We start from the raw sequence: 15,892 nt of genomic DNA, 5'->3' as shown, positions 1-15,892 counted from the left end.
TTGCCTAGATGAAGACATTTCTGAGTCAACAAAAACTCCTAGGTCTTTTTCATAGATTCCTTCTCCAATTTCAATATCTCCCATATGATATTTATAATGTACATTTTTATTTCCTGCGTGCAGTACCTTACACTTTTCTCTATTAAATGTCATTTGCCATGTGTCTGCCCAGTTCTGAATCTTGTCTAGATCATTTTGAATGACCTTTGCTGCTGCAACAGTGTTTGCCACTCCTCCTACTTTTGTGTCGTCTGCAAATTTAACAAGTTTGCTTACTATACCAGAATCTAAATCATTAATGTAGATTAGGAATAGCAGAGGACCTAATACTGATCCCTGTGGTACACCGCTGGTTACCACACTCCATTCTGAGGTTTTTCCTCTAATCAGTACTTTCTGTTTTCTACATGTTAACCACTCCCTAATCCATGTACATGTGTTTCCCTGAATCCCAACTGCGTTCAGTTTGAGAATTAATCTTTTGTGCGGGACTTTGTCAAAAGCTTTCTGGAAATCTAAATAAACCATGTCATATGCTTTGCAATTATCCATTATCGATGTTGCATCCTCAAAAAAATCAAGCAAGTTAGTTAGACACGATCTCCCTTTCCTAAAACCATGTTGACTGTCTCCCAGTACCCTGTTACCATATAGGTAATTTTCCATTTTGGATCTTATTATAGTTTCCATAAGTTTGCATATAATAGAAGTCAGGCTTACTGGTCTGTAGTTACCTGGTTCAGTTTTGTTTCCCTTTTTGTGGATCGGTATTACGTTTGCAATTTTCCAGTCTGTCGGTACCACCCCTGTGTCAAGAGACTGCTGCATGATCTTGGTTAGCGGTTTGTAAATTACTTCTTTCATTTCTTTGAGTACTACTGGGAGGATCTCATCCGGCCCAGGGGATTTGTTTATTTTAAGAGCTCCTAGTCCCTTTAACACTTCTGCCTCAGTTATGCTAAAGTTATTTAAAACTGGATAGGAACTGGATGACAAAGCCAGCGTTAACCCAGACATGACTTTTCACCCCAGCATTTCACAGAGTATTGTAATTACCACTAGCATTTAAATTTACTTACTGTTTCGTGTTTATTGTGGGTGTGTATAAAACCTGGACTTTTGGTTGCAGGTCAAACCCGGGGATTACAGTTACAAGAGATGCATGCCGCTGTATAACTCCACCATTTATTATTTACAGGTGTTTGCCTTAGGGCTCTGGACGTTGTTGTTGTTGTTGTTGTTATTATTATCAATAAACACCCCTGCACCTGAAAGTAATTGTCTGTGTGTTTTGTACCTGCACTGCACTGCACTCACCTGTATCCACTCATCACTTTGCCACAGTGCCATACATGTTTTACTGATACAGATGTGTGACAGGGCGCTGTGTAAAGGGAACAGTGTGCCCTAGACTGGATGGCCTGACAATTTATCCCAGGGAAAAGTGGAAGTCAGCCATTTAGAAAAGGGGGCAGAGCCACAGTACACCAAGTCATCGTCCCAGACAGGAGGCGATGTGGCAATCGTGAATTGGAGGAAAAGCGATTGCACTTGCTAACCATGGGGGCGTGGCTGCGCGAACTGCTCCTTTGTTATGGTTGTACGAGAACCGCTGGAGGACTGTGATATAACCGTGAGTGTTTAGTGTTTGTTTGTTTTGTCATACTAATTGTAAACCTTTGTTCTTGTTAGATGGCTAAAGGCCAGCACCAACCTGGACAACACTACACTACTGTGCACTAATAAATTATATTTCACCACTTGCACGTTAGCATTCTCTCTGGACTTGTGATCGTGTTTGTGTTCTGTGTGTGTTTATACTGTGTTTATTATTTCGGGACTGAAGCCCGAGGTTTCACTGTGCAGTACACATTGCTGTGTATTGCCAGGGATTATTATTTACCGTCGCCAAATGACACGGATTATAAAAACAAATAAAGGATTGTTTGGACCGTGAACATTGTCTGTCACCTGTTTAAGCACTGCATCATAAACCACTTTACCACAAGATGCTTTTATCTTAAAACATTTCTCTGATTTCACCTTTTGATCTTCGATTGATTAATTCTATGAATCTTCTAACTAAAAGTGGCTGAGTAGCTTTGAAGAGAAGGGGAGGTGTGGGGCAGATATATTGCTGATTTGCAAATCCACAGTTAGTGCTTCGAATCCACAGAAAACTGTTGATTCATCAACAAAACAACAGTTAGAACAGTTCAGCAGTAAAGTGAATACCATGTTATTACGCTACAATCATTTCAACTACAGTAATCCATCGTGTGTCTGCCCCATCACATGTCCGTCTTAACCCTTTGCGGTCCAGTTATTCAGTGCCTGTCCGATGCATCTGGTCCAATTTATTTTCACATGCGCTGTTCATTTTACACGGGCTGTATTTTTTTTTCACAGTAAAACAGGTTTAAAAGGCACTGCATTTCAACCGGACACTCCGTACTGCATGTCCAGCCAAGCCCTACCCCTTGTTCGCTGTATTTATCACATACCTCTTCATAGTCGTGCATACTGATAAATCCTCTCCTGATCACATGTTTTATCCCCAAACTCCTCAATAATGCGTTCCAAGTCGTTATTTTATTACTGTAACGTCTCAAAAAGCTCTGCAAATGTCTGTGATATTCTTTGATTGCTTGATGCTGAAGCAGCTAGCTTGTTGTTTTATGTCTGTGTTAAGTCTGTGGTGGAGGGCCTCTGTGTATTGCTCAGGCTCCTATCTGTCTCACTCGGCCATTGAAAGGTTTTCTCATTTTTTTTCCAGAGACCTGTGCTTGACGTCTTTTTGATGTCTGGCTGGGTGTGTCGTCGGTCCAGAAAGAGAAAATTGTAATGTCGGACCTGGTCCGACATAGGACCACAAAGGGTTAACCGTCTTTCTGCCATGACGAAGCTCTTCAGCATAGTGTGTGTGAGTGAGAGAGAACCAGAACCAGGGTTGGATACCGAAGAGTGAGTAAGCAAGTCGAAACCACCAACAGCCAGGAGAGTAGCCGGAGTTCGTTTACTATTAAACGGAGAAGATTAGTTCAGAGATTGCAGATCCTGTTCACCTATGGGGCGTATCAACTTCAGCCTCCGTCTCGTTCTCCTGCCTGTCACTCAGCAGCGAATGCACACACCCACATGGCAGACAGCTACTCCGTCACAATCATTAATACTATATCTTTCTTAACAAGGGACTTAGGGGAGCTCCCTAATAAAAGCTGAATCTCACAACAATTGTGTGAATATGTAAAAGCTGTGTAGAATGGTGTTTAAAACAGGATTCATTTATCCAACTTTTTACATGTCCACCTTTATTCTGGTCCCACCTAGAAAGGGGCTTGTGATTTAAAATTTGTGTACAATTATACATTAACATAATGTTAAAAAAAATAAATAAATAAAATCATTTTTGTTTATCAAATTTCCACATAATTTATCAAACAATCAAATTTCCACATAAAACCCCATCCCCCCTCTAATTTGTATTTGACATATCTTCTGGAAAGGTTCAGGAACAACAGCAATTTCATCACCACTTAGTAAATCTCCATCAATTACACGGACATTAGATGTAAACCCAGCTTTTGCATTTCTTTCGTTTTAACCACTGTTCAAACAGGCTTAAAGCTCACTTACATTAGAAAACCAATCGCTTGTTTCGGCAAAACAGTAACTTTTAATTCTCGTTACTGGTTCACATTCCTTTGTTTTTTTGCATTTTTTGTTTTTTCTACTGTCACGTTCTACATCTGAAACATAGTGCTCGCTTACTATGTTCACTTACAACAGACACGTTTGTGAAAGCGGGATTTCAAACTCAATCTCAAACTGTTTTGAAGCATAACAGAAGAGCAAAACCCAAATCGAATTACCAAATTACCTCTCATTATTGAACATTTATCAATTAGGAAGAAATATTTTAAGTGACATAAAAAACTCAGTATTGAATCGGAGAAGATAATCCAGTTTCTTATGCGTAACAGCACTCGAAACCGTGATTTATTTTTTCAGCAGTTATCATTGCTTATCTCTTACAGAGGAAACTGTAGAAATATTAAATAGAAATAAAATAGTGACTTAACTTTTTTTTTAATCAGTCAACTAACGAGAGCATTTAAAGTATGGTTAAATTATAGGTCAAAACATTGTGGCGAAGGAGAAACCATCCTAGAAAAGTTTAATGTCCACAAACCTTATTCAGTTCATTAAAACAGACGTTCACAAAACAAAACTTTGTGAACTGAGCCCCCTATTTGATCCTTCATTGTGAATAGTTGAAACAGATCTCTTTATTCGAAGTGGGAGATTTATGATACTTTTTTTTTTTTTGGCACAAAAATGTATTCCTTTTTAATAAAGGGTTTTAGTGCTATCAAGGTGATGAAGAAAGCCTACAATGCTGCCATCACAAAGCATGCAGACTTAAATTAGTAAATAAACATTTTAAATTAGGCCTCTCAGTTTGTAGCAGTTACATTTCTGCATCCCTGTGATGGCGTGTCTTTGTTATCTATGCAATACCTTGCTCTTTTGTGGTTCCCTTTTTTAGAGGGGGAGGTAAATGCACATATTGGGAACCAGTCTCAATTAATTTTAAACATACATTTGGATATATGATGTTTCTGTATGTATTGTTTAGCAAGCAGCTGAAGGAGCTGGAAGAGGCTGGAATGCTGAGAGGATCCTTGAGTGCTCAAGAGCAGACATCACTCATCAGCTCCCAGGAGGACCTCGGACAGACACTAGAGGGAGCTTTCTTCATTCAGGTTGGATTTTGATATTGACAGACAGTTTGCTACTTGTACCTCTATAAAATTGTACAATGCAATACACATTTCTTGACTGGCTGATGTATTTGTAAAGCAAACCACACACTCAGTACAGTAGAAAAACACATCTACATTTTTAAAGCTACGGTATATAGCACAATTTTTTCAGAAAGGTACAAATTCACCCAAGTACAACCAGGTATAAACAACTCTGATTGACAGGCTTCTCAGTAGTTTTAGGATGTTTCTAATTACTTGTTTTTTTCTTTCTTTGATATTTTGTCACACAACAACAGTTACCTGGTTTATCTAGGAATGTGTTTTAATTATAGGACCAAAATCAAAAACAAACTCATTTAAAGTGCATGCCTGAAGCCTTCTAGGAAATATACAGTGTAAATGATGTTTGCATTCCACTGCTTGCAATAATGCCGGTACAGCTAGTATACTTCTAGTACCTCCACAACTGTTGTCTGTGGTTTTCAATAAAAGTAACTGTTGCTTCTCTGATTACTTTGAATTTCCATTGTGAATGCTTGGGCCGTATTCACAAAGCTTTATCTTGTTGTTATTATTAGTCTGTTGGACAGATTATGTAATTAAACTGTTCTTGTCTGTTGTTGGTTTTATCCTCCAACAAAACATATTATAGAATATTTTGTGTTTGTCTAGCCATGTTGGTCTTTACACTTTTTTGACACATGGTAACACGTAAATTAGATGACGAAATGAAACGCCCAGTTGCATGTGGGTTTGGTGCTGTAACACCTTGTGGCAAAGTGGGTAAGTGAGTGCAGGTGAAGGCAATGCAGCAGTGCAGAAGGAACAGACAGACAACAATTAACAGGTGCAAGGGTGTTTATTGAGTTAACAATGTCCAGAGCCTGATGGCAAACAACTGTAAATAATAAATGTTATAAAGCGATACAGCGGCGTGTATCACATTATTTATAATCCCCGGGTTTGACCTGCAACCAAAAGTCCAGTTCTTTTACACTGACACGTAACACAAAACACATACACAGGTACTTCAGTGAGTGAATTAGTGCCCGTGGTGCAAAGAAAGTTGAAACAAAGGGAAACACTGGTGTTTTCCCAAAGCTACATCTGATTCATTACATGTTAGTCAAGCACCGTTACCTAGGTCTGCCAGAGTAGTTCTAGTATTCGGATGGCCCTACTAAATGTAAGATATATATCTGATAAGTCACTGTTATTGAGTGATTTCATCACTGATGCACATTTAGATGCCATGTGTTTAACAGAAACGTGGCTGGGTCAGTTAGCACTTTTTCTTTAAATGGAGCTTGCCCCCCTGTTTTTTCTTTCTGTCACAAGCCTTGTGAGGGGAAGTATGGTGGTGGTGTTGCTTCTCTTTTTCACGGCATGTGGATTGTGGAAGCGACAGCGAGTGGGAGAAGTACAGGCGTGGAAAAGTACAGAGCAGTTTCGAAGCAGTAAGGAGAAATTACATCTTGAATTGCTTTAATCAGAAAACAGAGGACATTGGGGAAACACAGCAGCAGCTCAAAGTCAAACAGCCGCGTGTGTTTTTCTGATAACAAACAAGCTGAAACTCGGAGCAGCTGATTCAAATTCAGCGCCGTTTTGAGACACGGGCGAGGGGAGGAGCCAACAGCACAGCAGAACAACGCAGTTAAACGAGGCAGTCTTCCCAGCGACAGCGAGTGGAAGCGACAGCGAGTGGGAGAAGTACAGGCGTGGAAAAGTACAGAGCAGTTTCGAAGCAGTAAGGAGAAATTACATCTTGAATTGCTTTAATCAGAAAACAGAGGACATTGGGGAAACACAGCAGCAGCTCAAAGTCAAACAGCCGCGTGTGTTTTTCTGATAACAAACAAGCTGAAACTCGGAGCAGCTGATTCAAATTCAGCGCCGTTTTGAGACACGGGCGAGGGGAGGAGCCAACAGCACAGCAGAACAACGCAGTTAAACGAGGCAGTCTTCCCAGCGACAGCGAGTGGAAGCGACAGCGAGTGGGAGAAGTACAGGCGTGGAAAAGTACAGAGCAGTTTCGAAGCAGTAAGGAGAAATTACATCTTAAATTGCTTTAATCAGAAAACAGAGGACATTGGGGAAACACAACAGCAGCTCAAAGTCAAACAGCCGCGTGTGTTTTTTCTGATAACAAACAAGCTGAAACTCGGAGCAGCTGATTCAAATTCAGCGCCGTTTTGAGACACGGGCGAGGGGAGGAGCCAACAGCACAGCAGAACAACGCAGTTAAACGAGGCAGTCTTCCCAGCGACAGCGAGTGGAAGCGACAGCGAGTGGGAGAAGTACAGGCGTGGAAAAGTACAGAGCAGTTTCGAAGCAGTTTGAAAGCAGGTTGACAGCTGCAGAAGAAACTAAACTAAAAAAAAAAAAAAAAACCCTCAACATGGTCTTCAAGCCAGTAATCTGTGACACCTGCTTGATGTGGGAAATCCGAGAAAACCCAGCGGAGCTAAACCAAGTGTGCGTAAAGTGCCGCGCGATCCAGGATTTGCATAAACTAGTAAGTATGCTAGAAATGGAGCTGGAAGAAGTGAGACAGCAACAGGATCTTGAGGAACTGGCACACCCACAATTCATGGAAGTCTGCATCACCCCTAACAGAATGAAAGCCACCAGGGAGATAGAAGGTCAGAACAGCTGGGTTCAGGTAGGCAGAAGCAGGGAAAAAAAGAAACTTCGTCAAACACAACCACCAGAAATCAAAACAACCAACAGATTTGAGTCACTTCAGAATTTTGATGAGCAGAACCAACAACAAGAGAATGAAAGGAACAACATCCAGGACCCTATTGACAGTGGTGACCAGACAGCAAAAAGAAGGGAGGTCATGATTGTTGGGGACTCCATATTGAGAAACACAGCAAGTTCAATTCGCAGTTTGGACCCCCTTACTACAACAGTGTGCTGCCTTCCGGGAGCCTCGGTCAAGCACATCACTGAGAACGTGGACAGGCTCCTAGAACGAACAGGAGACGACCCGGTAGTAGTCGTCCACATCGGTACAAACAACATTGGAAGAGACAGACCAAAATCCCTGCAAAACAAATTCAGAGAGCTAGGAAGGAAATTAAAAGAGAAAACCAAAACTGTGGTATTTTCTGGTATACTACCGGCACCTTGCAAAGGACCATATGGACAGCTGGAAATAATTAATCAAAACGCATGGCTGAAGACGTGGTGCACACGGGAAGGCTTCACCTATCTTGATCATTGGACCACATTCTACAATGAGGACTATCTGTATAGACGGGATGGACTGCATTTAAATAACAAGGGAACCAATCTACTTGGAGAAAAGATCCTCGAGCAGGTTCAGAAGCATTTAAACTAGAAAGGAAGGGGGGAGAAATCAACAAAAAAACAGAAGGGAGACCGCATCAAAACAAGAACAACAACTCAGGTAAGACAACCATTAAATGTATTTATCTAAATGCTAGAAGTATCAGAAACAAAATTCTAGAACTTGAAGCTACTGCACTAACAGGTAACTATGATGTGATAGGTGTTACAGAAACGTGGTTGTCTGAGAGTGATGGGGACGAATTTAATATTTGTGGGTATACACTGTATAGGAAAGACAGGCAGGACAGAAGAGGAGGAGGGGTAGCGCTATACATAAGAAACAGTCTTGAAGCCCAGGTGTTAAACCTGGACAAAGAAAATAAAACCGAATCAATATGGGTCAGAATAACGGACAAAAATTCAAAGGGCATAATAATAGGAGCATGCTATAGACCGCCAGATTCAGACGGTGAGCACAATAATCTGTTATACAATGACATTAGAAATGTGTGTAGCAAAGGAGAAGCCATACTAATGGGGGATTTCAACTTCCCCCAAATAAAATGGGAAAACCCGGTGGGTAGCGCGAAGGATGAAATAGAAATGGTGGAAATGACAAATGACTGCTTCCTAACACAATTTGTGAAGGCACCGACTAGAGGGGAGGCATGCCTTGATTTAGTCTTTTCAAATAACGAAGATAGAATAACTAAAACAGAGGTCAGAGAACCACTGGCAAACTCAGACCACAACATGGTCTCATTTGAAGTGTTTTTTAAATCCCCAAAAGAAATGACTAAAGCTAAGGTTTACAATTTTAGAAAAGCAAACTATGAAGGTATGAAACAGAGACTAACAGAAGTAGATTGGAGTAAAATAGAGAAAACACCCACAGAAGAAGGATGGTTGTTCTTCAAAAATGTAGTACTAGAGGCACAAAACAATTATATCCCTAAAGTAGACAAATCTAAATGTAAAACTAAATTGCCAAAATGGTTTAATAGATCAATTAAAAAAAATATTCAGCGAAAAAAGGCACTTTACAGAGCATTAAAAAAGGACCAAAAAGAAAGTACGCAGAAAGAGTACACAGAACTGCAAACGCAAGTCAAAAAGGAAGTTAGAAAGGCCAAGAGAGAAATAGAAATAAACATTGCTAAGGGAGCTAAAACCAATTCCAAAATGTTTTTCCAATATTACAACAGCAAGAGAACATTCAAAGAGGAGATTAAATGTTTAAGAGATACAAATGGCAAAATCGTAGATGAAGAAAAAAAAAATAGCAAATATGTTAAATGATTACTTTTCACAAGTTTTTACAAAGGAAGATACTGACAACATGCCCCACATGTCATCCAGTTCCTATCCAGTTTTAAATAACTTTAGCATAACTGAGGCAGAAGTGTTAAAGGGACTAGGAGCTCTTAAAATAAACAAATCCCCTGGGCCGGATGAGATCCTCCCAGTAGTACTCAAAGAAATGAAAGAAGTAATTTACAAACCGCTAACCAAGATCATGCAGCAGTCTCTTGACACAGGGGTGGTACCGACAGACTGGAAAATTGCAAACGTAATACCGATCCACAAAAAGGGAAACAAAACTGAACCAGGTAACTACAGACCAGTAAGCCTGACTTCTATTATATGCAAACTTATGGAAACTATAATAAGATCCAAAATGGAAAATTACCTATATGGTAACAGGGTACTGGGAGACAGTCAACATGGTTTTAGGAAAGGGAGATCGTGCCTAACTAACTTGCTTGATTTTTTTGAGGATGCAACATCGATAATGGATAATTGCAAAGCATATGACATGGTTTATTTAGATTTCCAGAAAGCTTTTGACAAAGTCCCGCACAAAAGATTAATTCTCAAACTGAACGCAGTTGGGATTCAAGGAAACACATGTACATGGATTAGGGAGTGGTTAACATGTAGAAAACAGAAAGTACTGATTAGAGGAAAAACCTCAGAATGGAGTGTGGTAACCAGTGGTGTACCACAGGGATCAGTATTAGGTCCTCTGCTATTCCTAATCTACATTAATGATTTAGATTCTGGTATAGTAAGCAAACTTGTTAAATTTGCAGACGACACAAAAGTAGGAGGAGTGGCAAACACTGTTGCAGCAGCAAAGGTCATTCAAAATGATCTAGACAAGATTCAGAACTGGGCAGACACATGGCAAATGACATTTAATAGAGAAAAGTGTAAGGTACTGCACGCAGGAAATAAAAATGTACATTATAAATATCATATGGGAGATATTGAAATTGGAGAAGGAATCTATGAAAAAGACCTAGGAGTTTTTGTTGACTCAGAAATGTCTTCATCTAGACAATGTGGGGAAGCTATAAAAAAGGCTAACAAGATGCTCGGATACATTGTGAAAAGTGTTGAATTTAAATCAAGGGAAGTAATGTTAAAACTGTACAATGCACTAGTAAGACCTCATCTTGAATATTGTGTTCAGTTCTGGTCACCTCGCTATAAAAAAGATATTGCTGCTCTAGAAAGAGTGCAAAGAAGAGCGACCAGAATTATTCCGGGCTTAAAAGGCATGTCATATGCAGACAGGCTAAAATAATTGAATCTGTTCAGTCTTGAACAAAGAAGACTACGTGGCGACCTAATTCAAGCATTCAAAATTCTGAAAGGTATTGACAGTGTCGACCCAAGGGACTTTTTCAGCCTGAAAAAAGAAACAAGGACCAGGGGTCACAAATGGAGTTTAGAAAAAGGGGCATTCAGAACAGAAAATAGGAGACACTTTTTTACACAGAGAATTGTGAGGGTCTGGAATCAACTCCCCAGTAATGTTGTTGAAGCTGACACCCTGGGATCCTTCAAGAAGCTGCTTGATGAGATTTTGGGATCAATAAGCTACTAACAACCAAACGAGCAAGATGGGCCGAATGGCCTCCTCTCGTTTGTAAACTTTCTTATGTTCTTATGTTCTATTCATTCCCTTGCATTTAGATTATAAATACATACGATTTACAGAGAAAAACAGATTCATCTCAGTTGCAATAATATTCAACCCCTGTGCTACTGCAACCCTAAATCAGCTCAGGGGCAAATGGTTTGTTTGAAAGGTCACAAAATTAGTGAAATGGTTTCAGCCTGTGTGTACTCAAAGTGGTTTAACTTGTAGATAATTTCCCTCAGGTATATAAAGACTTTCAAGCTGCAACTCACACAGTGATCCAACAAAGCAACCGTGAAGACCAAGGAGCTTTCAGAACAAGTCAGGGATAAAGTGGTAGAGAGGCTCAGAGCAGGAGAAAGGTACAAGAAAATTTCAAAGGCCCTGATTATCCCTACAGCCGTGGAGGAATTTTGGCCAACTCCTTCATGCAGAACTGCTTCAACTCAGTGACATTTGTGGGTTTTCGAGCATAAACTGCTTGTTTCAGGTCCTGCCACAACATCTCACAACACAACTTTGACTAGGCCATTCCAAAACTTTAAATTTCTTGTTCTTCAACCATTCTAATGTAGACTTGCTTGTGCGTTTTGGAATTCATGGTTCCTTCAGTAATGGTAAGCCATCCAGGTCCTAATGCAGCAAAGCATCCCCAAATCATGACACTACCACCACCATGCTTGACCGTTAGTATGAGGTTCTTACTGTGGAATGCAGTGTTTGGTTTTCGCCAGAAAAAATTGGGCCCATGTTGGCCAAAAAGTTCCAGTTTTGACTCCTCTGTCCATAGAACATTGCTCCAGAAGGATCATCCAGGTGCTTTTTGACAAACTTGAGACGAGCATTCATGTTCTTCTTAGTGAGCAGTGGTTTCCGCCTTGCTACTCTGCCATTAATCCCATTTTTGCCCAGTGTCTTTCTGATGGTGGAGTGATGAACACTGACCTTAGCCGAGGCGAGAGAAGCCTGTAGATCCCTAGAGTTCTTTGTGACTTCCTGGACGATTTTACGCCTTGCTCTTGGAGAGATTTTGACAGGACGTCCACTCCTGGGAAGATTCACTACTGTCCCAAACTTTCTCCATTTGGACAATATGACTCTGAGTGTGGTTTGGAGGAGCCCCAGAACCTTAGAAATGGCCTTGTAACCCTTTCAAGACTGATAGGCATCAACAACTTTTTTTCTGGAGGTCTTCAGGAATTTCTTTTGATCGTGGCATGATGTGCCTCTAGAACAGGGGTGCCCAATCCTGGTCCTGGAGGGCTGGTGTCCCTCCTAGTTTTTGTTCCAACTGTACACTAAATTGCTTAGTTGGACCAATTAAGCTTCTAATAAATGCTTGACTGGACCAATTAAGTAGGAGCCAGGAGGACACCAGGATTGGGCACCCCTGCTCTAGAACCTGTGTGCTGACAACTTTGTTCCGATGGTAAGGGCCAATGTTAGTTAGATTTATATTGGGCAGGGCTGGCCCAAATCAGGCCTGATTTTTAACCAAAGTATTCAAACAGCTGACCCTAATTATCCCTTTAATTGGGTTAAATTAACTTGGGGGGGGGGGGCAATAACTTTTTCACACCTGAAGATTGCATGTTTGATTACCTTGCACACCAAACAGATGAAAGAAGCACCAAACTTTGGTGTCATTTTTTCTCTGACTCCCTCTATATACTACTACAACCCACAAAAAGATCTGACCAAATGCAATGTGAAAAATGTGCAAAAATGCAGAAAATCAGACGGGGCAAATACTTTTTCACTGCACTGTATATAATGGTTTTTGACCCAGCTGAAGCAAAGGAGTAACACAGCACATATGAGGAAAAGTAGGGAAACCAGACTTTACTTCAGAAGAACTTGCAGTTCACTTTCTCTTTATGCTTTGTTTGTATAACCCTTTGATTATCTGCATTACCTTGGTAGATGACCTTGTATGTAAGCGACAAACTCTTACCTTTCCAATGTAGTTAACTACCATACATTAGAAAAATGATTCAGTATCACCAGCCAATCAGCTTCCAGCCATTAATTAATACACATTAGATGCCCACTGGAGCATCACCTGCGACCTTTGAGTCAAATTTAAAATCAAACCGTGCAAGTACCAGCTTTTTCATTTTTCATTTATTAGTACATCCTAAACAGAGACACAATTGGTCCACATTTATTTAATTTTCTACCAAAACCAACCCATCAATATTTTGCACCGACGATAGAAACCATTCCCATACCTGCAACTGCCGAGTCAGCCAGTTACACCCTGTCATCTCAACTGGAGGTAAGACCGCATCTTTCAAAAACACCAAACCGAGACACGGACAGTTCAGTAATATTACTCCGTTCAGAGATCTGGCACTGTAGATAAACTGTAAGTGTAAGCTCTGAATAGTAAAAATGTTATTTGTTTAATGCAGTATATTTTGTTTCTCTAATTATGTGTGTGATCCTTTATGGGCATTTTTGGGACTATTTTCCTAAAGCTTTTCTCACCGGAAGGATACCCAGTGAATCGTAAGAACAGGGTAAATGTCAGTTTTAGTGTGTTTTTTTTTTTTAAAGAAAATAATGAGAAAAATATTATTCTAATAGCGATCGTGCCCTCTCAGTGAAGGTATCTACCATGACCTTGACTTTCATTTCTAAATATTATAGGATTCCGTTGTGAACCGGTTTTAGCTGTGTTATTGATTCCCCATAAAGTTTGGTCCTGCAGGGCCAATCTATTTCTTCTACACCACTGTAGTATGTTACAGTACAAGATGAAGGTAAATGTTGTATCTTCATAAAGGAAGATGGAGCTGGTATGTTTTTTTCTATTTGGTAATTTTAGGGATTATTGTATTATTTCATTATTTTGTTTGTGGTAGTTGAATTTCTCATTTTCCAAAGCATGTCACTTTATTAAGATGGGTACTGACCAACATGCTATGTAGCTCACAATAATTTGAAAAAAGCATTGTCTTGTAACAACAAGGTCTTCAAATTTGTAAACTACTGTGTTTCAACCTCAATTAGGTTTTAGTTGGTGCTGGATACTCTTCAGCAGGATCAAAGAAATAATTAAGGAACTGTTTGGAATAAAGTCCTGCAATGGAGTGGACTGGAAGTGTACCCATATATTTTATGAACCTCATTAAGCAGAATCTGAAGAAATGGTATGGCTCTGGTGACAGGAGTGGGTGAAGGTACATCAAACAACATCATCACAACAATTTCATTTCATTATGATTTTCAAAATCCATCATTAAAATGGCTAACGACTTAGGAAAGGAAACGGATATGAGAACAGAGAGTACTTTGCAAAGGACTAGCTCAAGATCTGCAATTAGCAAAGACATATAGCTCCAGGTTTGTGTCTGTGGCTGGAGCAAAGTGACAGTGGTTAGGGGTTTGACGATTTATCAAGGGATAATGAAATGCTTGAGGGAGAAGCGACAAGGTCATTGCATTGATCAGTACTTCATACGAAGTCAAGTCATTGGAAGACAAACGTAACCTGACCAATAAGTTGCCACCAGTTCCATCAAAGCATTACACACAAAAGACAATATTCCTCCGTCCAGGAGAGCAACCACCAAGAAAAGGTGTTAAAACCAGGCCTCGCCCAGGACAGCTGGAAGCTGCTAGAGACTGGAAGATGCTGGCAGATGTTGATCAACGGCTTATTTTTCCACCTGAGATTGCCAACACTAACTTTCGACCATACATTGTCTTGTGGTCTGGGTCAGCACGCCTTGTTCAGCTGGTAGAGTTAACAGTGCCATGGGAGGATGCTGTGGATGAGGCGTACGAAAGGAAGAAACTTTGGTATGCTCAACTAGCTACTCAAGTGGAACAGTGAGGATGGAGAGTCCGGGTTTACCCAGTGGAGGTGGGTTGTAAAGGATTTGTGGCATACTCCACAACCCAGTTTCTCAGAGACATCGGATTCAGCGGTCAAGAGTTCCGACGCATAATGAAGATCTTATCTGGAGCAGCAGATGGCTGTGGTTGAGGCGAAAAGATTCTGCTTGGGGACCTCAAGCACAGTAGAAAAAAAAAAAACAATGATACAAAGGAACGTAAGTCAGCTGGGCTTAGCTGAGTGGGGGACGGAGAGGGGTGATGCTGGGACGTCATAATCAGTGTAGAGCCATCTTAAGGAGTCGTGGGCTAGTCGACATAACACTGAGGATGGAAGGTGCCCACTTGAAAACCCCAGAGAAGTACCTACTCAGCTCAGTCGAGGTGGTTGATGCGCTAGGGAGGCAGCACTATGGTTGATTTTTGGAGACAGCATTACACTTCAGCCATCACAGGCAGAAGGATATCTACATCATCAGATGGAAGGAAACGCAGATGTAACACATTAGTTTCCAGTAAAAGAAGCTAGTCTTAGTTGGTGCTTATCTTGGCGAGAGCTGAGTACAATATCAGCATAAAGTTTTGACACCTAACCTCGTAATGGAAATCGTAAAAATCTTGTACTCCTCGAACGTGTGCATAACTGGAAGGGTAAAGTTACAGCCACCGATTTCAACATCATTTGAATGATATAATGTGTCATCATTCTAAAACAATGTTTTTAAATAGTTCATGACCATGATGATCTAAATGGTTTGATGTTGTGAATTTACTAACCAGATCTAAAGATTATGTTGTTGTAGAAGCTCTTGCCTCTATCCACTTTCTTTATCAGAAGTAAAACTTGACTGTATTAGGTGACCAAATCAAGTAGAAATATTTGGAACAACACATTTTGACACATGAACATCAGGGAGTCAAACCCATTTCCTTTTAAAATAAAAAAAGGAACTAAAACTAAAATGTAGCAACTTATTGCAAAATCACAAGAAATAAAATACTATGTTCTGCATAAAAATACACGCTGTTAAATAGTTTTTTCCAACTAATA

General features: G+C 40.2%; 1 protein-coding gene across 1 annotated transcript in view; it reads left to right on the top strand.

Moving 5' to 3' along the window:
- cryl1 (crystallin, lambda 1) overlaps positions 1-15,892 on the top strand; it is an 89,971-nt gene that overhangs the window by 20,252 nt on the left and 53,827 nt on the right. Inside the window, exon 3 of the mRNA XM_041258807.1 lies at positions 4,640-4,766. Within this exon, the coding sequence (XP_041114741.1) occupies positions 4,640-4,766 (127 nt within the window). The remainder of the gene's footprint in view (positions 1-4,639; positions 4,767-15,892) is intronic.

The sequence above is a fragment of the Polyodon spathula genome, chromosome 9 (assembly GCF_017654505.1).
Source record: "Polyodon spathula isolate WHYD16114869_AA chromosome 9, ASM1765450v1, whole genome shotgun sequence".
NCBI lineage: Eukaryota > Metazoa > Chordata > Actinopteri > Acipenseriformes > Polyodontidae > Polyodon > Polyodon spathula.
This window is presented reverse-complemented; position numbering and strand designations above follow the sequence as displayed.